Source organism: Cryphonectria parasitica, assembly GCF_011745365.1.
Source record: "Cryphonectria parasitica EP155 unplaced genomic scaffold M406scaffold_1, whole genome shotgun sequence".
NCBI classification, from domain to species: Eukaryota; Fungi; Ascomycota; class Sordariomycetes; order Diaporthales; family Cryphonectriaceae; genus Cryphonectria; species Cryphonectria parasitica.
In genome coordinates, this window is record NW_024468909.1 from 4,866,708 (window position 1) to 4,893,175 (window position 26,468).

Sequence of the window (26,468 nt, forward strand, 5' to 3'; positions counted from 1 at the left end):
CTTCTATCATAACCACCACGCCAGGCATGGTCAATGGACTGAGTTATGGAGGCCGAGAACCCATGTTGTTGGACCATGTCAGTGAGTGATGTTGTCAGGCGATATCGGCGGGCAAGAGTTTAAACCTAGTGGCCCTATTCAAACTCGAATTCACTAAGAGCGTGCCCTATCGAGGTGTTTCTGGGTGGCGCTTATGCTTTTTCTCTGAGCTCGGAAGCAGAACGTTCCTGGATCTGGCCACGCGCAGTGATTGTTTTTAGTGAACGTATCGTTCCGCTGCTGCTGCGTTGCGTTGGAGATAAGTTCCAACGGCTCCAATGGCTTGTTTTCTTTAGTTCCTTTACTGTTGCGCCTTCCCGCTCAAGTGGCATGGCAGGGGAATCGACTGCTTGGATTTCCTGCCCCGCTGGGGACCTGCATTGGTCTCACTTTCTGTTTTAGTGTTTTTCAGTAAATCTCAAATGTCAACTTGTTGACTTCGAACCCAAGGGTCCCTCCACTTCCTTGGTTGGCTGCGGTCCATGCTTTAGGCTACAACTTCAGAGCTTTAGTCTGACCATGCGTACGAACACAACAAACCATCACGATTAACAGTCCCCTGGATCGAAGAGAAAAGAAAATGCCTTTGCTTCAAGGCATCGAGGTAACGATTGTTACGCAGTCAGAGCTTGGGCAACTACCTGAGTACCCTCATCCTGATGGCTCTTCGTTTCAGTCGCGCCGCCTGCGCGACAATAAACCAGATGATCAATCCAATTCTTGCGACGGCGATTTCCAAAATCGGGTCGCGGACGATCCAGCTCACGCTTCAGGAACTGATTCGACGGTCTCAGTATACGTTCCATCCCTTCCTGGTATGAGACTCTGCGATTCGTGCCGGCAGCCACTCGACTGACTTCTCAATAGGCGCACAATTCTGGATCAATTATGTCGTCAAGACTCCCCCTTCCCCACCAGGCCACCTGTTCTTCAAGTTATACATGAATGGAAGACATATCACATCATGGGGTATCAACCCGAGTATCAAGAGTCATGGTCGCGCCGAGAAGGCGTTGTACGAGCCCAGCGACCGCTGGGACCAAGAAGAAGACGGTGTCGTGTTCAAGCAGGAAGGAATCGAGGCCCGATATTTCTACTTTACGGGCAATCAGCAGGAGCTGTCTGCGGCCGACAATGGCGGGCTGATCGAGGTCCAGGCTTTTCGGGCCAAAGGTCGAAAGAGGCGCGCCGCGAAACTGGACCAGTACCGCGTCCAAGACAAGTATGGCATCACGTAAGTAAGCTGACCCGCCGCAAGGGCGAACGATCTCCTCTGACGCTTATAACGTGAAGTGCACCGAGCGGTGGCCTGCTCGATAATCCCCAGGACATCACATTCTTCGACTTCCACCTGATCGATCCCAAAGACGCACCTTTTGCGACATTTCGGTTTCACTATCGCTCGTGGGACAGCCTTAACCAGCTCTCCCTAGTTCCTGCCGACGACCCAAGCATTCTCGAATCATCTGTTACAAGTACTGTCTGCGATGCTTCCGAGCTGCCACCGGAGCGGGATGCCTCAGCACCAGAGCAGGTCGAGCCTTTTATTATCTGTCCAGACCCTGATGAATCGGTATTCGTCGACAGCACATCAAGCGGCGACCTCAACGAGCCGGCTGTCAACAAGACTCGAAGAAACAGCTCCTTCGTTCTGAGGACTCCCCCTGAACTGCGCCCACGGTCGGCTACCAGCCATAACCTGCCGCAGCCGAGCAAGAGCCTTCGAGATGCCCTCCCAGTGGGCTTTCCAGAATCCTATCTCTCACGACCGCTTCCCGATCGGCCGCTGCCTGATCTTCCTGCCAGTGTGAGCCCGGATCAAAGCTGGCTTCCCCGATCTCGAAAGTCTTCTACCGCATCAGCGGCGCCGTCCGTCGCACCATCGCTTCGGAGTTACGTTAAGAACGAATCGTTCCTAGATGAAACAATCGAGTATGGACAGGCCCAGGAAATTCATATGGACAAGAAGCACCCTGGAGTTCCCCTGAATCAGGAGAAGGCTGCTCTTCCCGCTGTGGCGGTCTCCAGCACATCTGATGCGTCGACATCAGACTACGATGGTTCCTCTTTGGCCGAGAACAACTCAACAAAAATCGGCCCAGAGATGCTATCACCAGGCAACCATTCTGCACGTACCAGGAATATGCTGGAGGAGCACACAACTCGTGCTCAAAACCAGCAGGCTGCTGCAAATATAAGCAGTGAGAATCCGGACATCGACTTCTCCAGGTTTCCGCACCTTGGACTGTCGGAGTCGGAATGGATCCGGCGCACGCCCTCTCCTCAGGCTGTGCAGCCCCGTCGTATTCTGAGCCCCCGACTAGACCGACTCTGGAAGACTCTTCGTAGAAGCAAGAGTCGGTCACCCCTGCGCCCTTTTCGCAACCCGGAAGAGGAGGCATCTCGTCGGAACTACTCGACCCCGCAGCTCACCAGTCCCGAGGTGAAGGTCAGACTTGGCAATTGGATTTAGTGTGGTTCGATGCAGACATCGACCATGGACGAGACGTCAGGCCCACGGTTGGTGCGACTCGGCCAGGGCAGCGGGCGTCCGAGCTGCTTGCGGTCATCAGTGCCGACATGTGGGAACACAAGTGGTGAGAGTAGTGTGAGTTGTCGGAATACCAGAAGGAAGAAGCGCTTCAGTGTCGGCTCGTGGATCGCGAGACCTTGATTATCATTCAGATATGTCTACTCTGCTTTTTCTCGTCGCACGGCCAGTATGTTGTCCATACAATGGTGTCACCACCACTTCTCGTAAAGAACCCGGTGCGGCTCCAGGCTCATGCCGGCAGGCGACGTCAGCTTCTCGACATACTCATCCGTCATGTCTGGAAGACCGCAGACGTAGACGACACAGAATCGCCTATCTGCCCCGATAGCCATTTTGATGTCCTCGATCGTAATCCGCCGGGGCTCAAAAGTAAGGTCAAGACCGTCCAGCTTGACATCATCACCATCAATCCTACCACCACTGTCTTCACCCTCACCATCTCTGCGGGTGAGAAACAACGTCAACCGCCCCTGAACCTGTCCGTCCCCTTCTCCAGCCTGCCCTAATATCTTCGCGAGACGACTCACAAAGAGCAACTTGCGAGGATCCCGGCTGCCTTCGCCTGGATCGCGCATCGAGTAGAGGACCTCGACTCTGTGCCGCGAACTGTTAGGCTGCTCGGCGAGGTGGGCGATTATGCTCATTAGGGGGTTGATTCCGACACCGCCGGCTATGAAAACGAGTTTGCGGAGGGTCTATGTTGGGAGTGTACGCGCGTCAGCCAAGGGAGGGGGAAGGGTGTTGGATTTGAGCACTTGAAGTGTAGAGAATGAAATTGTCGAGTACTTGGGTGAAGAGCTGATGCTGTTTCTGTGGATACCAAATGCAAAGTTCATGCAGGAAAGCACAGTTTGGTCGTATACACTGGGACAAGAGAAGTTCAATCGCAACAAGGATAAGATAGAACAGACGTACCGTAGGCACAACGCCCGGCGGCGGCCAGACAAAGCTCCCGCCAACCCGCACCCAGATCTCCGAAGACACAATCTCCACCGCCGGCCTCCACAGCCAGGATGCGACCGCGTTCTCGGGCGACCTCTGGACCGCGAGCTCGAGGTAGGGACTGCCGCCCTCCTCGGACAGCGGCGTGCCCTGCGCCCTCGACGGCGGGGACGTGATTGTGAAGCCGCCCGGTTTCGAGATCCCGGGGACAAAGACGTCGAGCCACTGGCCTGGTAGGAACTGCGAAAGGGTGATTGTAAGAAGGGTTTTACGTTTGGTTAGTCAGGGCGGCTGATGGAAACAGACGAGGGAGATGCGGGGGCTGGTAACGAGCTGCTCACCCTGATGCCGCCGGTAGTAGCTGGCGGGATCACCAGGCGGAATGTTCGGATGGTGGCGTTGATCTCATCCACGCGCTCCAGAATGGTCTTATGCAGCGACTATACAGATACAACACGGACGTCATTCATTAGCAGGTGATTCTCCTCAGTCATTCCAGATTTCTCATGTCTTCCCCCCCCCCCCCCCCAACTCGACAAGAACGTACGGGGTCGCGTGGCTCGTGGGCTGTCCTCTCTGCGTGGTCTACTTTTGTCATCCTAGATTGATGGCGTTGCTGTAAATAGAAGAACAAAGATTTCGGTGGGGAAGATTTGATGATGAGTGAGGTTCTGCAGCTCTGCATTCTCTGCGTTTGGCTTCACGTAGACAGGAAGTTGTGTCAAAGGTGGGAAAAGTGGAGGCGTGGAGGTTGTGAGGGACGAGTGTTCATCAGTATAAATATGCGCGTACCAAGGGCAAAAGTCGTTGGTTGGCAGAATTATCCTCACCTCCCTAAGTACCACACAATGAATTCATTTTGATGAGAAAAAAAGTTTTCATGCACTGGCTGATTGATCTTTTTTGAGGGCAATAGCTCAGATATAATCTCAACATCACCTTCGTATAAGACGAATTTCGCGTCCGCGTACAAGATAGCAAGCAAAGACTAAAATATGAAAAGAGGCTCAGAAGAAAAGTCAATTCATCCATATCACACAAGGGGGTTCCAAAGGAATGACCGAGGAAATAATCGGGTATCGCACACCAAGAATCCGACAACCGCGACAACATAATTATTATGCTCCTGCGCAGACCATACTGGCTCCCAACATGCCCTCAATAACTGACACCATGTAGGCTCAAGAATATTTGCTCTTGCTTCATCACCATAATACAAAGTCTCCAGCCCACATGCCGCCAGGATCCAGTCCTGCCGCCACTCCAATCGTCGCAGTGTCGTCCCATGCACCGCCAGATTGACCTCACAACGATCATACCAACTCATCACAAAGGAAAGTGTTAGGCATCAGAAGCTTGCCCAGGCCTCGTTGGCTCATGGCTGTCCATGTTGCTCACGTTTCCAGCACATCCCTGTCCTCCTCCGATGGCGGCAGCACTGTTGAATGCCCGGGATAGTTCTCCCCCTTCTCCCACATCGCACCTGGGCCGTGATAAGATGGCTCTGCGGGGTGATCGGCCGAGGTCGCTTGCGGAGTGGTTTCCTTCTCTTCTTGGTTCTCTGTCAAGATCCTCGGAGATCCTAGCCCAGGTGGCTTTGTCGGTTGGGGACTATGCACAGGCGCAGACTGCGCAATATATGTCGGCGACACAATGGAGTCTGAACCAAATGGTAGGGACCGCTTTGGAATATCATGGCCTTGCATGCCAACCAATCTTCCAGTTTCGTTTCCTTCGGCGGTGGCCTCGCCAGTGCCGAGTTTCTTCAGCAGCAGCTCGGATTGTTGCTTGGCCAGGAGTTGCAGTCGTGCCACGGGGTCCTGATCAAAGAGCCGCATGTTAGCCAGGCCACAAAGACAGTCTTCAGGCGTGTGTAGCCGCCCACACATACATACCCATTCGGATTGACTCGGAACGCCAGTAGCAGCCGGCAGCTGGTCTCCGCCGTCATCCTCGTCAGCTCCAGGAGCACCCGCCCCCCAAAACTTGGGGCGGCGGACAGGTGCGGGCGTGACGGGAAGGCTGGGCCGCTCGACAGCAGTTGGGAAGTCAGTCAGCTTGGAGCCACGCCTTCGCCATTCGACCCCGGCAGACGTGTCCTTCTGGCTTCGAGCAGTACTATCACCCCCGGGAGAGGTATTTCCAACTACTGAGCCAGGCGATTTCTGCCCAACAACGCTACTTTGGCTGTCCTGCGTTTTATGGCGACGGTACAGGGGTAGCTTCTCAATATACTTCTCAATTGCTGGGTCGTCGTCCCATGCGTTCACGCGGGTAAAGGAAGCCCAAGGGTCTGAAGATGTTACATGGATCGTCGGTGTAGTAGGCGTAGTCGGTTCACTCTTGCGCTCCAGCTCGGACGCTTCTGTAATCAGAGAATTAGTCATGGTTGCAGGGTGGCTGCTGGGGAAACTCCTCTCACCGGATGTTGCAGCCGTTGAGCCCTCAGTTATAGAAGGTTCAGGTTCAGACGGGGTAGGCTCATTAGCAAAGACTCTGGTGGGCTTGAGCTGCTGGGACTCCCAAGGGAAAATCGGCTTGGGTTTCTCAGCAGAGCCTCGCTTCTCTTTCGGAATCTCGTACCCCATGTTCTTTGGAGGGCTTGGATACCGCTGAGGAGGAATCCATGGGGCTGGATCAGATGACATGGTGTAGTGCGTCTGAGGGAAGTTTATCGCCTCGGGTTTGGAATCTGCGGGAGGAGGTTGTCTAGATATCAAGTCAGAAATCGCCGGAAGAAAGCTTCTGCACTCCCTCTCACCTCTGAGCGTCCCAACTATACTCTATAGGGGGTGGTTCAAACTTGTGCTCCTTCACCTCATGGTACGTCGGAGGGGCCGCCCCCGATGTGGCTCCTGAATGCTGCTCTGGTCCAGTCTCAGTTCTTGTTCCCTCAAATACGGTGGCGGAAGGGGGAATGTGATGTTGCTGAGACTGATCCTGGTGTAGGCCGCCGTTCACAGGTTTACCTTGGGGAAGCGGTGGCTCGCCGGTCGGCACAATGTAGGTCGTCGTAGGAGGCTGAAATTCGCCCTTGACAAAGTACTGGATGATGGCTGGCACCTTGTATCCCTCCCCATCTTGGGACCCGCGGCCTGGGCTTGATTGAGGAGACTTCCGCGGAATGTCAGCACACCGATGACATGAGAATAAATGGAATGAAGAGCTCACGGGTTGCCTATAGTGCCGGTCGTAGACAGCCCACCATCTGCCGAGCATTTCACCATATGGGCTGTCTACTGCTGTCGACGCCGATCTACCTTGTGTCCATGGCTTTTCGCTTCCGATAAAGTGAACCAGATTTATGCTTGACTGGAAGTGCCGATATGCAGGGACGTACGAATAATGAGCGGATGGTGTGACGTTGTAGCTGAAGCTCAGGCGGTTATAGCTGTTCTTGAAGTGCATATTCAGCAGGCCCTGGTCTGCACCATCAAAAGATATGCCCCGCTCTGTCATGGCTGTCAGGGCATAGTAGTCGCCCAGGTTTGGGGTCAAAACCATGACTCCAGTATTGAAAATGTCGGGCCAGCCAACGTCGGGGGCAGCAGAGAAGGGCTGGGGCAGGTCAAACAGCTCGTCGACAGCCCTGTAGGCAACAATATCGGCATCGAAGTAAACGATCTTCCGAAACATGGTCTGCTTCCACAGATTGACCTTGGTGAAGGCCGAATGGAGATCGGCGCGGTTCATGAGATACAAGTTTGCTGGCTTTGCATTTCGTATGCGTGGAACAGGTAAAACATAGTCGAACTCTTTCTGCAAAACAAAAGTTAGCATAATCTGACCATCAAGTCGGATTCCTTACAAAAGGCCGAGGGGCGTGTCAAGAAGCCTACCTTGAGTTGTTCTACGACCTCGGCCGAGACAGTGTCCAGAGTGACCATAACGGCCAGCTTCTTGGTTGTGCCGGCATCACGTAGAGAGTGGGCGAGTACCAGAGCTCCTATCTAAGAATGAGTAGTTGTTCGCCTGCGCGGGAGTGAGCTTGAAGAAGCTTGTTCATGAGGCTTACCTGGGAGATAGGTGTCGCTGAGCAGCAGCTACTCGGAAGGCCAGTGGTCAGCTGGAGTTATACTGCGTCCTTCTAGGCCGCCTGCTGCTTAAAGGCCCAAGCAATCGCGAGGGTCGAGAATCATTTGGCATAAGGGGGGAGAAGAGAAATCAATGATAGGAGGTGAGAGGGCGGCTTTGGCTCAACGCTGCAGCATGAGCCATACCACAACATCAAAGTGACTTACCGTGACGTAGGCGTCCTCGCCGCTTTGCGCAGCCATTGTGTGGGGGTTTGTGATCGTTCCGTGACAAGTCAAACTGAAAAGAAGAAATGAAGCGCAATGCTATGCTCTCATGCTATGTGTATTGTACAGAGGCCACTCGGTGGGTAGCAATTTTGTGGGAGAAGGAGGGGAAAAGATCAAGTCATGTCATGAGAGAACGGAGCAATATGAGCTTGACGCGGGCAACCATAGAGTCGAAGCTTGAATGCGCCGGGGTGTTCTAGCGCAAGGAGGGTGCAAGTGCTCAAAGGTTGGGGGGGGGGGAGAAGCGGGGCCTCCAGGGTTCGTAGGCAGCTTTAGGCCTGGGGTCCAGGGGCGCTAGGCCGGGGCCAGGACTAAGAGGACGTGCTAGGATTCCGCACTAGGTACCAAGTAATCTGGAGGCGCGTGGGGAGATACCTGCATCCAAGTCCCGCTACAGTGCAAGCTTGGAGGTACCCATGCAGCAGCAGCCCGCCCTGCAGAAACGGATGCAGTCCAACGGATTCTGTCTTGCAGCTCATGTCGAGACGATGAGATCAAGAGTTTTTTGTGCTCCACTCGAGTGTGAATGATATGGTGGTAAGTGCGTCTACTTTTTCATCTCCCACCATCTGATCTTTTGTTTTCTTTTTTTTTCCGTCAAAAACTTCGTCAAGCACAGCCTAGCTTGGCGCGCCTCGCGGGAAAATATAATGATAGTCTGCGTTATTATATATAACATGTATGTCTCTTTGCTTTCATGGAGAAGGAGGTCTCCTGCTTTGTGACGGAAGCGGAGATGAGCAGCTTCACGTTTTGTGACACGTTGGTGGCCTGCTTGCAGCTTGTTGTCATGGTTTTTTATCCCGCCCTGCGCGCGAAGAGGAGGAAGCAAAGACGGTACTTGTCACACCGTTGGCCCCGTATTCGCATATACATACTGAACTGGGGCAGGGAATTTGTTGCGATGCGACGATAATCTCGCCAATGACGACCTGCAGCTCTGCCTCCGTCGAGTGCTCTCGATACAACTATGTCCATCCGCAGCGCAGACAACGGCCTACATAGCCAGGCATGAGTCGTATGTTGTTTCGTGTCTCTTGAAAGAAGCTTGCGACCTGTTCAACCCAGCGTTCCTGGAGACGAGGAGCCATAGTCTGCCAGACATGGTGTCAACGCCACCGATAGGCGACCACGTGAAGCATTGTTCGAGAGGGGCGACTGTTGGAGGCGGTTTGAACAAAGCACATCCCTGCCCACACTTTCACCTCACCCCTGCTAATGCCTCCTGATTTGGCAATTACACGACTTTGCTCACTTGAGCCTCAACTGTCTGTGATTTTTTCGCGTGCGTTTGCTCAGCCAATTCGTTTCTAGAATTGACATCTGGTGAGTAGACTACAATCTGGTAAGCTTGTATCTCTTATATCGCAGGCAATAATGTGGACCACTGGTTATCTATGTTTTGCGTGGGCGGAGGAGGGCCGCGGCTCATGCCCACCTTCTTGGCCTCGTGTTCAGGCTTCTATCATCAACACGCTGGAATACCCCTCACTCACCTCAGAGAACGGAACAAATTCCTTCAATCTACTAGCTACGTTACTGTTTAGGCCCTTGTTTGCACGTTGTGATTTACGCCATGCAAGGGTAAGGTCTTAGACAAAAAAGAATAAGAAAAATTGGCCCTTGCCCGGCACGTGCCTAGCTGTCTTCTTTTCTAGGGTCTATTCTCCAATGACGCAATCCCTACAGGTCATCTGAGCATGCTGCGGCCCCTCTCCGAGACCACCAATTGGCATACCATCAACCCGGTAGGACAAGATCTGGCAAACCTTCCAAAACGTACATCATGCAAGAGGTCTCGGCGCGATTATGGGAGACAAGCACTTCGGGCAGTCGTTCGAGTCAGGCCCCAATCGAGTTGACGAGAAGATGGACGTAAGTATTCCATCCGCATACTGACAAGAGCAGGTCTCCAGATGCAATGCAGGCTTCCCCTATGGTGGCATAGGAGCGTGGTTCCAGTTCTGTGAAGAGCTCAGGTCTGGCAGAGACTTGGGTGTGGCTACCTGGGTACTAAGTACTTGAGGAGTCACTTTGTTGCTCCAGAAGTTGGTTCCTAGATCGTCAGAGGATCAATACCCAGCCTGGATACAGGTAGAATTTGACCTTCGGGGCACGCGCTACACGAGCACATTCATGTGTCACCTCAGTCTTCCCTCCTGCATTATCATTCTTGCTCAAAGTTTCTGTTGGGAGGCCAGTCCCCCCCCCCCCCTCCGGCGAGAGGCTCCAGTGGGACTAGAAGTACTGTAATACTCGGATTTGGACTCTGGGGTAGAGGATGAAGGCATCAAGAGTAAGGGCTATGTGATATACAGCGGCTCTCTGAGCTCTTATACTGAAGGTAACCAACCTCAGAAGCATTTCCAATGCTTTGGGAATGCCAGTGTATATCTCTGGCGAATATATGAGCTCTGTGCTAGCATTCTTAATATTACTGGCAAGAAGGTAATGGTTTCTTTTATAATTGCCATTGGGATTTTAATCGCTAGAAGAATGGAACTTTTCATTCCAACATCAAACCTGCGGAACAACCTAAGCGGCTTTGTGCATTTTGTGTTGCAACTCGGATGGACTGTTAGCCGGGTTAAAACAGGCGGGATTCCGGGTTGACCCGAAAATGTGGATGGCGTGCATGAGCTTCAAGCACTTTATAACAACGTCCGGTCCCAGTTTCATGCAGTCTCAGTTTTTCTTATTTCCACGTTACAAACGACCTTTCTACATTCCACGATGGGTAGAAGAAACGTTTCGATTGCCCAACGTCGGAGGCCTCGTCTCAAGACGTCCACGGGAGGTGGAACTCACATGGAACCCTAACCAGGCCAGTCACAGTCACGTCTCTGCCGGGTAGCGACATCTCTTGGCATGACGAGGAAAAGGTAGGCCTCCCGACCTGCCAGTCAAAAGCCAGGGCGCATGCTCGAATGCCATAATCCCCAACGTACTGTTAGAAGTGGCCACAGACGATGACGATCTTTCTTCCATCGAAGGCCTGAAGAGAGCGGGACCGAGGCTATGGGGCGGGTGGCTGTGCTGCGGCTAGTAGAGCGTGGCGTTCCGAAACCTCAAGTCGACGAACAAGACGGCACTTGCAGACCAGTTCGTTCTTGGGTGTTGGTGGCCTCTTTCCTGGGCCCTTGCTGGGTCTTGAAGCAAGAATCGCATCGCGGGGGAGATCATTCAAGGAACAATGCTACTGAGGACAACACGTTTCCGATCTCGACGTTTTTGTTGGCTGAGACATTTGAGGTCGAGGTATAAAACGACAAATTTCCACACTCATCACTCCTCGATTCTCATTCCTTTTCAGTTTGACCGTGAGAAGTGAAAGCTGGAAAGAGAAGTAAAGAGAAATAGAAAAAGGTAACTGACACACAAATTTCCTGGCCCCCTTTCCCACCTTGGCAGCCCGTGCTCTGCTTACTCATACGCACATCCAACAAAAGTATTTCGGGGCAAGCCTCCCCCTCCTTATCACTTCACATAGCGCCTCCTCTTTTCAACAATCCCGCTATTCGACCGCCCCCTTTTCCCGGGGAATGTACGCTCAGTCGCCTCGCACCGACACTCCTACTACACCACGGCTGCAGTATCTGGCTCGTCCAATTGGCCCCCAACATCACTGATCACCCGTCAATCCATCAGAAGACCCATTCGAGGTGTCAGATCCATATCAGAAAGACGCGCGCCATGGAGCCCGACCTATCTAGAAGCATTACCCACCACCCTTCCCCCTTCCACCTCCACCAGCATTCTTCTCACGCCTCCCACAACTCTCGACACAATAACAGTCACAACATCTCCATGTCCGCCATACGGTCGATCCATTCCGACGACAATGCGGCTGCCAGTAGTACCGCCCTTGACGCTGAGGAGGTGAAGGGCCACGATGGCCTGGACAACACCACCCACGCCCGCCACATGCCCTCCCCGCAGGAGCCCGACGTCGAGAGCCAGAAGACCGATGGCAAGCTTCCCCGTGTTTCTGTCGAGAGCGATCCTTTCGGGCTTTCAAAAGGATACAAGACTGAGGAGGAACTGGAGCGGATCAAGGCCAACATGTCCAGGAAACGTGATGGCCGGCCAGCCTCTTCGCAACGGCAGCAGCAGCAGCAGCAGGACAGCGATGGTACCGTTGCAAAGTCCACGTCCTCGCCAGCGGCCAGCGTCCAGCAGGGGCAGAGCCGCAAGATGCGCTTGCTCCCCAGCTTTGGGCAGAAAAAGGTCCAGTTCCACAGGGTGCAAGGCTTCTACAACCGCCAGAACGAAACGATCGAGCGGCTCTTGAAGCCCGTCGAGGAACATGTCGCCGACGCCAAGCAGGAGGAAGGTGAGGACCACCTCAAGTACAAGATCGCGGTGTGGGGCTCCTTCGCCGCCAACATAATCCTCTGTGGCCTCCAGCTCTACGGCGCCATCACGTCCAGCTCTCTCTCCCTCTTTACCACCATGGCCGATGCCATCTTCGACCCCATGTCCAATGTTACCCTCATCGTGTCCAACCGCGCTGTCAGGCGTGTCGACCCTTCGCGGTTCCCCTCTGGCAAGGCCCGCCTCGAGACCATTGGCAATATCGTCTTTTGTTTCCTCATGACCTCGGTGTCTCTTATACTGATCGCCTTCTCCTGCAAGGAGCTCGTGAGCCGCGAGGGCGAGGGCGGCACCAACACATTCCACCTCCCCTCGGTCATCGCCGTCTGTGTCGCCTTCTGCACCAAGCTTGCGCTGTTCCTCTACACCTGGATGCTTAAGGACAAGTACTCGCAGGTCTTCATCCTCTGGCAGGATCACCGCAATGATCTTCTCATCAACGGTTTTGGTATTCTGACCTCCGTTGGCGGTGCTAAGCTCGCGTGGTGGATCGACCCCATGGGGTCCATCCTCATCTCACTCATCGTGTCTACGATCTGGCTGCGGACAGCCTTCACGGAATTTCTTCTCCTGGTTGGCGTTGTCGCCTCCGTCGAGACCCAGCAGCTCATCACGTACGTGTGTTGCACTCATAGTCCTGCCATCAAGCAGATCGACACCGTACGTGTATACCACTCGGGCCCGAGGCTGATCGCCGAGGTGGACGTGGTCATGGACCCGGACGACACGCTGAGGGACACGCACGATGTCGCCGAGGACCTGCAGTTCAAGTTGGAGAGCCTGCCGGATATCGAGAGAGCCTACGTCCATGTGGACTATGAGACGACGCACAAGCCGGAGCATGCTTGGAAGAAGGATCTATGAGACGTGGAGTATGCATATTCACCACAGAATCTTCCATAGTCAGGTTAAGTTCAGTACACGCACTACATCCAGAACATGGCGATAGAATACATGAGTACATATAGCTACACATCCCGCTCGGCACCTTGGCAGCTTGGGAATGGAACCGCTGCCCAGTGAAGGTTCGACGCGATCTAGAAAACTGGATGCGACTAGTCCGGGGAATCCTTCTGCGCGCGTGGCTCCTCAGGATGCATTTCAGTAAAAGGCTGCGATAATACCGAGCGCTCTTTGAGGGGGTTGTCTGGACCCTGAGCTCCCCACCATCCCCCCCCCCCCCCAACTCCTCCCATGAACCGTCTTTGTGGCTTTGAAATAGTGACTCATTAGTTGAGAGTGCCTTATGGGACAGACGACTGACAGGTAGAAGTCACATCCAGAACTGCCTGTAGCTCTTCACCGACGGCCGCATCCACGGCCACTTAGTCTTGCTCTTCAAGATGACCTCGTGGCGAGCCTGTTGCAATGCCGGAGTGGCGGTCTATCCTCTGGTGCAGATCGTTCGAGGTGTTTATTCGCCTCTGATCCTTGCCAAACCAGATTTTCTATCACCTCCTATTCTTTCTTCTATCAACCACTCTTCACTTGTCTGGCTTTGATCCAAAATCAATAATTGATGGGCAGGAGGGTTCAGCACCTACCTGCTCAGGTACTCATAAGCATGTTTGGTATGCAAAACTACCTGCAAGGTTCGGTGGTCGAAGAAAACAAGTATTTCGAATCAGCATGTTGGAAAGCTGGTTATTTGCAAAACAGAATGCATCAAGAGGTCAAGTTAGGTTTTACAGAAGGATGAAGCATTGCTAGGTGTATCAACTCAATTTAACAGCAAGCAGAAAAGGAATAGAATATGTGATTCCCATCCAAGTAACTCCCGGTGCGTCTCACACTATTCGAAAACCTTCGTCCGTATGGGTTTGCTTGTACATGCCCAAGAAATGTCATTTACCAAGCGCTAATGTGTAGAAGAGGATAAAGGGATGTACATAATATTTATCCAGCACAATGTTCTAGTGATACACCAGCCATCTCTGCAATGTTATCATCTCATGCAGGGGTTCAGCCTGTGAGAATGGAAACATGAACAATTTCATGGAGGAGACAAGCAGAGGGTTCTCAAAAAATGGTCAAATGGCAAATTCGCTGCAATTATATGCAAGTGACTCAAATACACTCTGCTTGATGACGAGTATTGTCATGAAAATACGCTATCTGTGTTGGAGTAACATCCCAAATGGCATTAAAGTGACACAAGTGAGGCACCCAGTCACCCTTGATGTTCCCCCCGCCCCGGCTTTTATTTTCTTTCCTCTCTTTCTATATATAATAAGCTACTTAAGTTTGAGATACACCGGAGACGGAATCGATCAAATAATTGATTAAGTGCCACACACACCGCGATTCTATGCCCGTAGAATCGAATTTTGATCGAAAAAAATGAAGAAAGAAATAAGCATCGATCCGTAACGCCGACGCAGAACCCTAAGTCTCTCGACCTCTCTCCCTGGAGGCAAAACTCAAAAAAAGGAAGAAAACAAGATCAAAACAAGCATCCAGATGCAAAAACAAACACCCAAGTGACATGCCCGACCGCAACTCTGTCTGCCGCGATTTCCGCACTACCAAACAGCAACTACGGCCAGCAAGGTCACTCCGGTGGCCAGCAGCCAGCTTGCAGTCAACATGCTCGCACCCGAGTAGAAATGGAACGAGCCAGGGTAATTGCAGGTGATGTTCCCGTCGTTGCTACCCAGCCTCGTGCCGTAGCTTGTGTTGAACCCCACATTCCATGGCCTTGGACAGGTAAATCCCAATGAGGCCGGGCAGCTCTGCACGAGGTCGTAGCACAGCTCCTCGCACGGCAGAACCTCCTTGTACGGGCCGGGCTTGACCTCGGTGTCGATCAGAGGGTTTCGGCTGGTCAGATAGCTCAACTGGTGGGTGAACTGGGAGTACTGGAGCAGCAGGTCCTGGGGGAGGGAGCTACCGTCCGGGAAGGTGGAGTTCATAGCACGCGGCTGCAGGAAGGTCTCGGTCGAAGTGAAGTCCTCGCAGCGAGGGATGGTCACAGAGCATAGCCAGTCCTTGTAGGCTGCGCGGCAGGTGCTGCAGTTGCGGACCAGGGAATACTGCTGTGTGTCCTCGGCCTCGCAGGGGATCATTGTCATGGACTTGTTGAAGCCGTCGTAGAGAGATTGGGCGTAATCATCGTAGAACGCGCCTAGGGCAGACGTGGTAGGAAATGTCTGGTTGTTGCTGGGCACGGCATAGGCGACTTGGTCGCAGAATGTGAGGTTGAAAATCAGAGCGCAGTTGCCATAGCCTGGGACTCAAATGTTAGCACGCTGACAAGTAACCATATACCTAAGTACCTTGGAGATACATCCAGAAACTCACTCGACTTGGTCTCAAATTGCGTGGTCCGATAGACTGAGCCACCACCTCCGACAACATTGGTATCACTGGAATTGTCCACATTCCTCGCCAGGATGCCGACGTACTTGGAGCTTGAGTTCAGCCCACTGAAGTAGAACTGCTGCTTCGGGTACCCGCCCGCGCCCCTCTTTGTCATTCCCGTCGTCACTTGCGATGTGGTCTGGCCGTTTCTAACCGCCGCGATCTGGGCATTATTGTTGAGGCCGCAGTACGAGTTCTCTAGGCCCTTGATAGACGGGTTGATGTCGTTCTGCGCAAACATGACATACGGCCGGCTGGCCATAACCTCCTGCTCCACCTCGTGGTTCCGGCTGGTCGTCAGGTTTTGTGTCATCAGCAGGACCGACGTGGTGTCGCTGTCCACCCAGAAGAGCTCCTCTGTGTTCGTCTCGTTGTAGCTGTGGTACCATCCATCCACAGAGCCGGCTATCTGAACATTGTAGATCCCGGAGAAGTTGCTAGACATGTTGGACGCGGCCACGCCGACGTAGACGCTGTCGGATGTGGTCAGGTTGAACATGACAGCGCCTTTCTGGAAAGTCCTAACCTCCTGTTGGCTTGAGTCGGCGGACGGCCCTGGTGATGTGTTGTCTGTCGAGGTCGACACGTACAACGTCAACTGAGGGGGCGTTCCCGTGGTTGTCGAGTTTCCTGCGGGCTGTAAACATGTATTTGCGGACAAGTAGACCGTCGCAGATGATGCCCTCTTTGCCAGTGTTCCCTCTCCATCTGTTGCCTCTTTTTCTCCTGCTGGTGTTTCAGGCTCCCCACGTAACTCCAGCGGCCAGTTCTCCTGCCTGCTCGACAGCTGCGAGCTATCGAACACAAAGACTAAGGAGTCGCCCGCATTGAGATTCATCTTGGTCGGCACGTTGTTCGTCAATGCGATCGTGTCCCGAGTAACGACCGGTGCCCTTCCTAATATACTCCGTTCAAAGGCATGGAACTCGGGCTCATACAAGGCATCCCTGACCGCTCGGGAGCCCAGATCAATTTCGTCGTCGAATATTATAGGCGAGCCATGGTTGATCTCTTCTGCTAAGGCGAATTGAGGTCTGAAGAGAGAGAGGTAGAGGATTATCAGGAGGACGGTGGCGGTGACGGACGCCGCGAGCCGCGACTGCAGCGGTGAGAGCTGCATGGTGAGGACATGCCCTCACGGGGCTATCAATCGGCTCTTTGGTGGCTTGCTCGTGGATTTCGATAATGCGTGGGGTAGAGGTGTCTGTCAGGGGCAGAGCGTAAGATGTGTCGCAAAGAACGACGTTGGCAACCGGGATACGCTGGTGGCACGGTAGCAGGCACGGATAAGTGATTTGAGAAGTTACTGGGCTTCCTCATCTGAGGTTTCCAAAAACAATGATTGATGCTGTTTGAGAGAAGCAACGAGGTCACCGGGGGAGGGGGCGAGGAAGCAGGGGAGAATGTTCCTCTGGTGAACAAGAGTATGCAGTTCGGAGGACTCGCAAGTTTAGGTTTCACTGCTTTGGATCTCTAACATGCAATGCAAGACGGGAGCCCTGAACCAGCGGCAGCCAGCGATGGACGCCAGCGGGGCCGACCCGCTGTGGCAGTACTGGAGGTACTCAGTACGGGTGCTGGCACACTGGATTTAAGCTGGGGCTAATGTAACCGGGGACCCCACCCATCTCCTACCACTAAGGGAATCTGGCCCTCCCCCTCCCCCGCTGCCGCATGAATGCGATCTATGTATTCAGCCATGTGCCAGGTCAGCATCTCATTCCTCGGGCATGTCAGCTAGATTATGAGAAGGCAAAGTATTTGCAGCCGCACTAAGTAGGGCTGGAATGCAGTGTCGTTCAAGAGCATGGCCCTCTTTCGGCACATGAATTCTGTTGTCCGTGTAGCCATGGCAACGCTCCGATCGTCTGGACCAACCAAGCACATGAAAGATGGAGCCACGAGCATTTCAATTTGATCATGTCATAACCATTTGATTCGGTATACATTCCTGGTCCAGAGCACGCACAAGGAAATTAGGGTCCGAGGTGAATCATGTCTCTGGCAGACCCTTTCCAAACGGGAAAAGGAAACCCATCCGTCTATTGTATCAATCAATCTATCATCTCCCCACACACATCACCGCCACCTATCTCGTCACCTTTCAGAACAGTCCCAAGGAACTGCCAGCCCCGAGAAGGGTCCTCGCAATGAAGCACTTATTGGCCATTGCATGTACCTGCCGATACCGAGGCGTACTTTGGTCACCGCGTCGAAGACCGTGTCTCGATCCAAAGTCTGTTGATTGTCGCAAGGGTCACGCACACCCTTGGGCTATCGCGGTCCCGTGTAAATCATTTACTCGGTCTTATCGGCCTGGGCGCGCAGGCCAGGGGCGGTGGAGCCGCCGAAGTAGCGACCGAGCATGGGCGCCAGGAAGGATCGGAAGATGATTTCAGCACCCCTGTAGTCAACCGTCAGTATTACCACATCTGTTGGGAGAGTCGGGGTATCATACCTAGTCATGGGCAGGGAGAGCCACAGAAGGAAGATGAACTTGAATGTATAATAGAATGGGAACCAGTAGACGACACTCAGGAGGCTCTCAAGGACGCTGAAGAGAGTCAAAGGGTTAGAGATGTTCGGACCGACGTCCAAGTTCGCGATATCGGGGGGCCTTACGTGAAAAAAGAGAACACAACCCAGTACTGGGAGAGATTTAGTGAGGACTCAATGCGAAAATAGCCAGGCTCGACGGAAACACTTACAGTAAGCCACTGGGTGTCATCAGACTTGCCAGTTGTGAAGAGCGCCTCCAGAGAGTAGTATCCAGGGATAGCAAATCCAGCCAGGTTGGTCAGGAGCTGACCGCCGAGGTTGAAGACAATGAAGAAGAAGTAGAGGGTGACCAGGCCAATGACAGCATAAGTCTTGGGCACACCGGCCTGCTTCTCGATGTTGTTGAGGGAAGGGTACTTGGAGAGCTAAAGGTGATAAGCGGCGTTCATGGTCAGCTTCCAGACACATGGCAGGAAAAAGCTCAGGGAGTCAAGACTGCGCGCATGACTTCATACCTCCTTGTCGAGAGCACCCAGATAGTGCTGAGCCTTATCCTGAGCAGACATTGTTGCAAATTTGTTAAACTGATCTGAATGATGCGAAACAGGTTGTAGTTCTGGGCTTTATCGTCGTGGTTAGAGGAGGCAGAGCTGAAAGGTCTGAAGGCAAAGACAGTTGGTCAGTCTGGAGGGTTCGAGAAGCTGGAACGTCAAGGCTGACTGGGCTGCGGGGCCAAAGCTTGGACCTGGGTGCCGGAAACGCAGTGGGCTGGCTGTGCCTGGGGCTTGCACAGAAGAGATGACTACTTGCAGACGGTGTAACTGACCTGTTGAGAAGAGCACAATTGTGGCTGTAGTTGGTATATTCACAGGGAAAGGATTTGATTTCTTGGAGGACTGGAAAAGGACTTCAATTTTGGGAACAGGTGGCTTTGCAACTGAGCTGACTGAAGAGGGTCTAGAGCTTGGAAGGATCAACTTTACGAGCTTTGCTCGATGACGACTGATGTGCTGGACTTGCAGGCACAGCGGTTGGACAGCACTGACATCAGAGGGCCCCATGCAAAACAGGGGGTGGAAACAGAGGGGGAGTGGACATGGAACGGATGGACCGGTATGCTAGCAGCTTTCGAGGCGGAGCATAGGACTGATGCCTCAGGCAACACTACTGCTTGCGGAGTAGGCCAGTATTATGCTTGGTGATTGGAGAAGGGGCGGGAAGAATGCCTGGTTAGACCTGTTTGTGTTAGGTCAGCAGTCTGCTCCACCCTGATAACGTATTCAGATAAGATTGGAATACAGGGCTATTTAGCGACTTGCAAACATAGCTTCTTGCACCACAGGCCTGACAAGCCTGACATATCATTCGTGAGTGGCCCTGTTATTGATCAACACAAATGCCCCAGGCCGTGTCAGCCACTCGATCCTTGCATTTGTTCCGTTTCCTTCCCAACCGCCAAAAGACTGTAAACAAACCTGGCAGCCAGACACTCTTCACTTCAAAGAGAGGCCGTTTGTATCACCGCGTCTCTTCTTTGGCCTTACAGTAGTCTTCCTGTCTCCACTCATACTTATGATTTCTTCCATTTCATTCGCTACCTAACTGTCAATCTGCATACACAACACGGCGCACTCGACGCCAATCGGTTTTCTTCACAGGCTCCATGGCCTCGACAGGTAAGAAGATGATGCTTTGTTCTACGTCCCCCCCCCCCCCTCTGCTAATTCACAACGTCTGCCTCACATCGACATCGCTGTCGCCCGTGGCCACAATGGTCGCGCCGACAGTCATGCCATCTATTCTCGATCGCGCGCCTCTCTGCTGGCCTAATGCCGATGCTGACAGTTTTTCAGAAGCGTATTCGCGCTTCCCCCCACCAGGTCGGCGGCCCAGTGAAGGATCAACAACATCAGCGCGCTCCGTCACCACACAACCCAACAATATCGACTCAAACCAACAACAAGATGAGATGACCTCCTTTCATGCCGCTGCCGCATGGCTCGCCCAGCAACAACAGCAACAACAGCAACAACACCAGCAGCAGCAGCAACCCCAACCCCAGCAACAACAACCCCAGTCTGGACAACTGCGACAGTTAGCCCCCGCCCCGCGACCAACTTCTCCCGAGTATGTCCTCGCCAATGGACTGCCGGTCCAGCAGGCCCGCGATTTTTCTGTCGAGCAAGGAGTACACGGAGGGATGGGGGGCCAGTTCCGCTTCCAACAGCAGCCGCAGCATTTGCAACATCAACAACCGCCTCAATCTCACATGGGCCGTCAGTCTCTACCAAGCGACTATTTACCTGTTAACGGACACCCCAGCTTGGGAGCCCAGATGATGGATCGTAATGACAGTCCCGCACCAGACTCGGGACTTGATATTGGCAGCGCGCCGACTAGGTCCAGGTCCAACACGAATAACGATCAAGAGATGCGGGAACTATTCAACAGGAATAGTCACCGCGCATTACAGGATGTAGCTAAGGAGCTTCATGGAAACGAGCGCGGCCCTAGTAGTGAGCGCAGTCGGCAGCTCTTTGCCATGCTGTGGTAAGTGCATCCAGCTATGCCTTGCCTAGACCTGGAAGCGAGTCTTCTACGAGAGAGATGCGACCTAAAGGTCAACTGTCGTATCTCTTTTTAGTGTTGCGTCCTGGTCAAACCATCCTCTTCGTCAACGTGACTGACCATGACATCCAGGATCAAATCAGCATGCCGAAAAGGCAAGACTTCTGTGCCGCGTAGTCGTGTGTACGCTAGTTACGTCAAGCGGTGCGCCCATGAAAAGATTGCTGTCCTGAACCCGGCCAGCTTTGGAAAGCTTGTCAGAGTGCTGTATCCCGGCCTCAGGACGCGTCGACTGGGTGTACGTGGCGAGTCCAAGTATCACTATGTCGATTTTGAGTTGATCGATGTGGACGTGGACGATGTGGATGAGATCCCATCGCAATTCTCAGCCTCCGGCCCGTCGAGGCTAAGTTTTGCCGAGAGCTTTAACATGAGGTAAGAGAGCCCCCATTACTATCAATGGCGTTCCGGGTCTGACGTGTCATCAGCAACCTCACACGACCGTCTACAGCCGCCGGTTTGGAGCATCCAGTAGCCCCTTCTCCTACAGAAAAAGGACCTGCCACAGACACCAGGGATGTCACGCCCCGTGGCCACGAGCGGCGAAATATTCGGCATGCCATCTACAATCATCCCTCAGTTGCCAGTGTGGCAGAGCTGGGCGTGACCGGCAGTAGGACATCAAAGAAGCTTCATCTACAACCCGATGATGCGTCTGCTTCAACACGCCTGGTCCTTCCGCCGATCGAGCCTTATCTGCCTTCAGGCACCGACCCTGACGCTGCGAAGTCGCTTGAGGCCCTCTACTTGTCGCATTGTACTTCTTTGATCGAGTGCATACGGTTCTGCAAAGAGAAGAACTTCTTTCATCTCTTCACCGCTTTTCATGGCACCCTTACAGTACCGGTCCAGAAGTTGCTGGTCAATCCGGCCCTCGAGGCGTGGATCGAGCAATGTGACCTCCGGATGTACCAGAACATGATGCATATAGTCGCTGTGGTGGCTCTGCAAGTCATCCCCCCCTTTGGACTTCAGAGTTTGCGCAATATTTCCGAAAGGCTTGTCTCTCACATCAGGACCTCTTTTGAAGGTCAGCCGGACCACGTTCTCAGGGCCAAGGAGGCGCCTGCTGCTTTATTTGCAGACCTCCTGGATCGAGCACTGAGAGTCAACACAACGGCTCACGCCAGTGCGAACTTCCTTCACAACCACGCCAATCGAACTCAGATGTATCTTGACTTCATCACATACGTGCGGCCCAGGAAGATTGCGCAATCCGTGCCAGTGGAGGCCATGGAGGACGTTGTCTACCTGCTCGTGTCAGAGATCAGAGAGCTCCTGGACCCCAGAGATGTTCCATGGGACCTCGAAGGCTGCACAGTTCAAGGTGACTTCTATATCCGGAACCGCAACCCCGAGCAAGTCGACAATGAAGGTGCTGTTGAGGCGTCCAATCTTCTCGATCGTTGGGTTGAGCTGCTGAAGTCCTTGTCCTCTCGATTTCCGTACGCCTCTGCAGGAGATATTGTTCTGTTCACCCAGGCCATTGGTACGACCATGATGAGGGATCTAACCATCAATAGCGCCGAGAGTTTTGGCGCCTGGTGGTGTCTGAAGTGCTGGATTGACGAGATGATCTGGTTCCTGGCTGAGAAAGGCGGATTCATGCAGCAGACGACAACTCGAGCCATTGTCTCAGCGAAACGAAAGAGCCAGGGCGAACCAGAGGGCGCGGAGGCGCGAAAAACAATGCGATTCAGCACTGGCAGTGGTCCTGAGGACCCGATTATGACGTTGATGGAGAATTCGCAGCAAGTTCTTGCACCACTGACCCCGAGCCTACAAAACGAAAATCAGCATGTTGTGGTCGACATGCATGCTGCTAACTACGATGATAGCGGCATCAGCCTCCGCATGTCCGGAGAGGATTCTCCCATGAGCAAGTTCACCTCGCAGATGGACAGTCAGAGGGTGCACGACGGGGGCCAAACCGTCACTGGTGGGCTGCGGTGACGATAATCTGGAAGATTTGTATTATGATTTTTCTTGTTGGCGACGTAATGGCGTATGTTGCTCTGTCTTTGTTCTGGCTTAAGTTCACAACGGGGAAGGGAGAGGTGTTTGATCGTCGTTATGCTGGCGGCCACTGCGCGTGAAGGGAAGCTTTCTCGCTTTCTTTTTTCGGCGTTCCGGGGACACAGGTTCATCATCATGTTTGATGAAGTATACGAGCGACACGATTGGGTATACGGCTGAGGCTAAGGGGGGGGGGGCATCTCGTACCTGGTTTGGGTGGGCAGAATTGGATTCTTCTACTGCTTCTCCCCCTTTTCTTGCCTCTTCTCATCTACTTCTGGGCAAGGTCTGGTTGGGCTTACACGTGGACTGGAAAACTGGATGGACAGGATTGTGATTCCCCCTTTTTGGATCGGAGGTAGGATCTTGGGTGGGCTAGACCACCTACCGCCCTTCATTTGTGCGTGCTACTCAGAGTAATATTATTTCTGCTGTTTTCATGAGAGTCATGTTCGGATGGCCACCGCACCGTGTGCCTGATTCCTGGTGGATGGCTGCAATTGCGCTTGGGGTTTCCTATGCTTGGTCGCTTGGCGGGACAAGGTATAGAGAGAGACAAAGGACTGCGGGAATCGCAGAAAATGAGGCGGGCTGTTCAAATATATAGTGACCTACAGAGCGGAAAGTGGACAGAGGTCTTGGCTACCTGGGCAGGTCAGGAGGCGAAAGAGAGGTCGTTAGAGGCTGAAGATCGTATACAAACATGGTAAATGATAAGATGCAAGTGAATTGGCGGTCAAAAAGGGCATGACACAGACATGCGAGACAGACATGCTGCCGAGTTTAGGATTATTCATCGTCATACAAGACCGTACTGGTCCACTGAATATTATTGTTGTATATGATATGCAGAAAAAAAGTGATTTCTCAGATTCTGTCTATCAATTTGTAGTGTCTATCTACAAAAGCCTGATGAACCTTATTGTACATGAAACCAAAGAGGCGCCAGGCATGTGAGCTCGGGTCTCGGTACTTAGGAGGGGGGGGGGGGTTGGTAAGCCGCGGCTGTGCCTTTTCTCACTTCTTCTCGCTCTGGGCGGGAAACCTAGCAGTCCTCGTCCGTCTCCCTCTTTTACTTTCTTCTCGCTGTGCCCTCTGTTCTCGCTTGTGACTTGTCTATTTTAGACAAGCAAGTACTATTTGGAGTACCTTGGCCTATTGTTTCCTCCTCGAGGCCGCTTTTGGGCTCCTGCTCGGTATCCAGGGCTCGCAAACCAGATCAATCTTGTGTGCGGTCGAGACACGGGGAAAGTTCATCGCCAAATCAAGTGCAGTAAACGAGCGGGCCGGACCCTTCTCCAGTGGAGACTTGGGAGTAACGCACAAGCACAGCAGCAACAACAGCACTTTGGAGGTCAGAACAGCCGCAGTGGGAGCTTCGAAGGCGAGAATTTATAACTCAACCAGCAGCACTTAGAGATCAAGTCCCCAAAGAAACCAACTCCTTCTTAAAAGAGGTCGAGTCTCTCTCTCTTTACCTTGCTGTGCTCCTTATATATATCTCCTTCTCGGAGACTACATTTCTTCCACACTATATTATCAACTCCAAGAACGAAGGCGGCGAGGTCTGCCCCAGCTCACCACCACCACCATCATCAGCCAAGCATCTGCGGCATGGTTCAAGAGATAGAGGGCGAGTTCCAGGTTGGGAACGTTCGCCTGTACAGGAAGACATGGCTCGTGAGTCCTTCCCCTTTACTTTCCAGTATAACACACCAAACACACTGCTAACATTCGACCTAGCCCGACGATGCTACGCCTACCGTCGCTAAACTCGTCTTTATCCACGGCTTCAGTGACCATCTCGGCCGGTACTATGGCTTCTTCCCCTTCCTCGCCTCCTCCGGCATTGCCGTTTACGGCTTCGACCAGCGAGGCTGGGGCCGTTCTGTCCGCCGGCCCGCCGAACGCGGCCTGACGGGCCCGACTAGCCAGGTCCTCAGCGACATCGCCGCCTTCATCACGCAGGTGGCCATCCCCGCGCCGCCCACGGCCTCCACGCCGCTATTCGTCATGGGCCACAGCATGGGCGGCGGCGAGGTGCTGGCGCTGGCGAGCACGCCTGAGTACGCCGCCAGCGTGGTGGCGCCCGTGCGCGGGTGGCTTCTCGAGGCGCCCTTTGTGGCCTTTGACGACAAGGAGAAGCCCAGCGCGCTCAAAGTCTTTGCAGGCCGGCTGGCGGGCCGTGTCCTTCCTCATATGCACCTCGCCAACCCGATCCCCGTCGAGTACCTGTCACGCGACCCGGCCGTCCAGCAGAGCCTGCAGGAGGACGAACTGTGCCACGACACGGGCACGCTCGAGGGCCTGGCGGGGCTCCTGGACCGCACGGCCGACCTGGCGAGCGGGAAGCTGAAGCTGAGCCCCAAGGTGAAGAGCCTGTGGATCGGGCACGGCGACAAGGACATCGCGACGAGCTATCCTGAGAGCAAGAAATGGTTTGATCGGCAGACGCAGGTGGAGGACAAGACGTTCAAGACCTACGAGGGATGGCTGCACCAGCTGCATGCCGACGTGGGCAGGGAGGAGTTCTATGAGGACGTCAAGGCGTGGATCCTGAAGAGAATCGATGGTGGTGGTGACGACGACGAGGGACAGGCCGCCGTAGATGTGGTAGATGTGAAGGGGAGTGCAGGAGGCGAGGTGTCCAAGGACGATGAGAAGAAGGGCGACGAGGAGGAGGAGGGTAAGGTGGACTCTAAGCTATAGTGTCTTTGCTTCTTCCTGCAGGTCAACACAACTCAAAGATCTCGAATCTCGGGCATCTCGTTTATGTCTTGCCGGGCAGAAAGGTGGATCAGGGAGCCACTCGAGAAGGCGCTATGGATCCCTTCAGGCTGTTATCTGGTGGGAAACATGACTGGGCATCACGTTTTGGCATCATACGTTTCTTAATACTATGGGGGCTCTTTTCTGCCAATGACTTACAAGCAATACAGTTTGTCATGGCCCTTCAAAGCTCAGCACTCTCAGATCACCATCTCCCCTCAGTCTCGTCGCGAAGAGTCTTGGTAAAAGTGCAAGTGGAAGAAAAATCAGGCAAGCGGTAGTGACGAGATCTCGAGGAGTGCATTAATGAACATTTAAATATTTCTATGCTCGATGAGGAATTCATTCAGCGCAGTGGAAACCTGTGGCGGAAGTGGCTCGAGATGCTTGAAGAGCATGTCACTGCGAAGCCTTCTTATCGTCATTGAAGTATCCAGTGTCGTACAGTGAGAACTACACAGTACAATGATTTAGCGGGAAAATGCTGAAGGCATCACGAGATTCGCGACTGCCGTTTAGAGCTGGGTCGGACAGCCATGTGCAAGAACAATTTACGGAAAGTTTGCTCCTTCAGCAGCGAGCCTCTGCCAATGAAAGGCCAGACTTTCTAAAGCTCTGTGTCTCATTGTTTCACACATCTGACACGCAGCTCAAGCGGCGGTCCCATCCGTGTGCATCATTGGCCCAGACCCCTCGTGCCCTTCCCTGATGATTTAGCTGCAGGCTGACCTCAACATGCGCCTCGTTACGCCATCTCAGCCTCCAGCGCTGCCCTCCTCAAAGTGACACCATTCTTGGACAAGTACTTAGCCCTGCTTGACGGGCCCATCAACTTCAACATTCTAACAGATCGTGCGTTCGCAGCCTGCCAACTGGGAGTGATGACCTCCAGCCGCCAGATGTCGTGCTCTTCACAGGCTCATGTCTCTCATAACGAAACCCATCGGCCAACATGGCACTTCGCCAAGGACAGCACTGCTGGC

The 26,468-nt window shown here is 53.4% G+C and overlaps 8 protein-coding genes across 8 annotated transcripts; 4 read left to right on the forward strand and 4 right to left on the reverse strand.

Moving 5' to 3' along the window:
* Positions 1–619: 619 nt before the first annotated feature.
* On the forward strand, positions 620–1,507 carry M406DRAFT_240032 (uncharacterized protein; the record flags this gene model as incomplete). The annotated part of the gene is made up of 3 exons (XM_040916110.1): positions 620–854; positions 907–1,273; positions 1,333–1,507. Coding segments are annotated over 3 exons (777 nt in total), but the record flags the coding sequence as incomplete, so codon positions are not given.
* A 1,274-nt stretch (positions 1,508–2,781) lies between these two features.
* M406DRAFT_336304 (uncharacterized protein) lies at positions 2,782–4,133 on the reverse strand (the record flags this gene model as incomplete). Its single annotated transcript, XM_040921135.1, has 4 exons — positions 2,782–3,288; positions 3,509–3,775; positions 3,910–3,975; positions 4,083–4,133. 4 exons carry the CDS (start codon positions 4,131–4,133, stop codon positions 2,782–2,784), a joined length of 891 nt encoding a protein of 296 aa, XP_040781654.1.
* A 285-nt stretch (positions 4,134–4,418) lies between these two features.
* Positions 4,419–7,945, reverse strand: M406DRAFT_96913 (family 8 glycosyltransferase). Its single transcript, XM_040926345.1, has 11 exons — positions 7,777–7,945; positions 7,551–7,578; positions 7,375–7,481; positions 6,707–7,294; positions 6,437–6,607; positions 6,363–6,402; positions 6,297–6,318; positions 5,958–6,244; positions 5,686–5,900; positions 5,431–5,592; positions 4,419–5,355 (listed from the first exon to the last, which is right to left on the reverse strand). Exons 1-11 carry the CDS (start codon positions 7,810–7,812, stop codon positions 4,930–4,932), a joined length of 2,082 nt encoding a protein of 693 aa, XP_040781655.1. The 5' UTR covers positions 7,813–7,945; the 3' UTR covers positions 4,419–4,929.
* Positions 7,946–11,532: 3,587 nt separating this feature from the next.
* Positions 11,533–13,179, forward strand: M406DRAFT_285436 (uncharacterized protein; the record flags this gene model as incomplete). Its single annotated transcript, XM_040918617.1, has 2 exons — positions 11,533–11,984; positions 12,051–13,179. The coding sequence occupies 2 exons, from the start codon at positions 11,533–11,535 to the stop codon at positions 13,075–13,077; spliced, it is 1,479 nt and encodes a 492-aa protein (XP_040781656.1). The 3' UTR covers positions 13,078–13,179.
* Positions 13,180–14,735: 1,556 nt separating this feature from the next.
* M406DRAFT_105477 (uncharacterized protein) lies at positions 14,736–16,693 on the reverse strand (the record flags this gene model as incomplete). Its single annotated transcript, XM_040915150.1, has 2 exons — positions 14,736–15,439; positions 15,514–16,693. 2 exons carry the CDS (start codon positions 16,691–16,693, stop codon positions 14,736–14,738), a joined length of 1,884 nt encoding a protein of 627 aa, XP_040781657.1.
* Positions 16,694–17,467: 774 nt separating this feature from the next.
* M406DRAFT_100967 (putative Yop1) lies at positions 17,468–18,989 on the reverse strand. The gene is made up of 6 exons (XM_040914931.1): positions 18,899–18,989; positions 18,588–18,731; positions 18,282–18,497; positions 18,196–18,221; positions 18,032–18,127; positions 17,468–17,977 (listed from the first exon to the last, which is right to left on the reverse strand). The coding sequence occupies exons 2-6, from the start codon at positions 18,636–18,638 to the stop codon at positions 17,872–17,874; spliced, it is 495 nt and encodes a 164-aa protein (XP_040782409.1). The 5' UTR covers positions 18,639–18,731; positions 18,899–18,989; the 3' UTR covers positions 17,468–17,871.
* Positions 18,990–20,407: 1,418 nt separating this feature from the next.
* Positions 20,408–22,653, forward strand: M406DRAFT_336309 (uncharacterized protein; the record flags this gene model as incomplete). Its single annotated transcript, XM_040921136.1, has 4 exons — positions 20,408–20,622; positions 20,773–20,992; positions 21,030–21,039; positions 21,152–22,653. 4 exons carry the CDS (start codon positions 20,408–20,410, stop codon positions 22,651–22,653), a joined length of 1,947 nt encoding a protein of 648 aa, XP_040781658.1.
* A 1,167-nt stretch (positions 22,654–23,820) lies between these two features.
* On the forward strand, positions 23,821–25,692 carry M406DRAFT_344295 (uncharacterized protein). Its single transcript, XM_040921963.1, has 3 exons — positions 23,821–24,396; positions 24,460–25,294; positions 25,334–25,692. The coding sequence occupies exons 1-3, from the start codon at positions 24,331–24,333 to the stop codon at positions 25,423–25,425; spliced, it is 993 nt and encodes a 330-aa protein (XP_040781659.1). The 5' UTR covers positions 23,821–24,330; the 3' UTR covers positions 25,426–25,692.
* Positions 25,693–26,468: the final 776 nt, after the last annotated feature.

Coding starts and splice junctions, on each gene's coding strand:
- M406DRAFT_96913 (XM_040926345.1), bottom strand. CDS start 7,812: ATGGCTGCGCAAAGCGGCGAGGACGCCTACGTCACG. Junction 7,482..7,550: donor CAGCGACACCTATCTCCCAG/GTAAGCCTCATG, acceptor ATTCTTAGATAG/GAGCTCTGGTACTCGCCCAC. Junction 5,901..5,957: donor CTCAACGGCTGCAACATCCG/GTGAGAGGAGTT, acceptor CTCTGATTACAG/AAGCGTCCGAGCTGGAGCGC.
- M406DRAFT_344295 (XM_040921963.1), top strand. CDS start 24,331: ATGGTTCAAGAGATAGAGGGCGAGTTCCAGGTTGGGAACGTTCGCCTG. Junction 24,397..24,459: donor TGTACAGGAAGACATGGCTC/GTGAGTCCTTCC, acceptor CATTCGACCTAG/CCCGACGATGCTACGCCTAC. Junction 25,295..25,333: donor GAAGAGAATCGATGGTGGTG/GTGACGACGACG, acceptor TAGATGTGGTAG/ATGTGAAGGGGAGTGCAGGA.
- M406DRAFT_100967 (XM_040914931.1), bottom strand. CDS start 18,638: ATGTCTGCTCAGGATAAGGCTCAGCACTATCTGGGTGCTCTCGACAAG. Junction 18,222..18,281: donor ATGACACCCAGTGGCTTACT/GTAAGTGTTTCC, acceptor AATCTCTCCCAG/TACTGGGTTGTGTTCTCTTT. Junction 17,978..18,031: donor CTCTCCCTGCCCATGACTAG/GTATGATACCCC, acceptor GGTTGACTACAG/GGGTGCTGAAATCATCTTCC.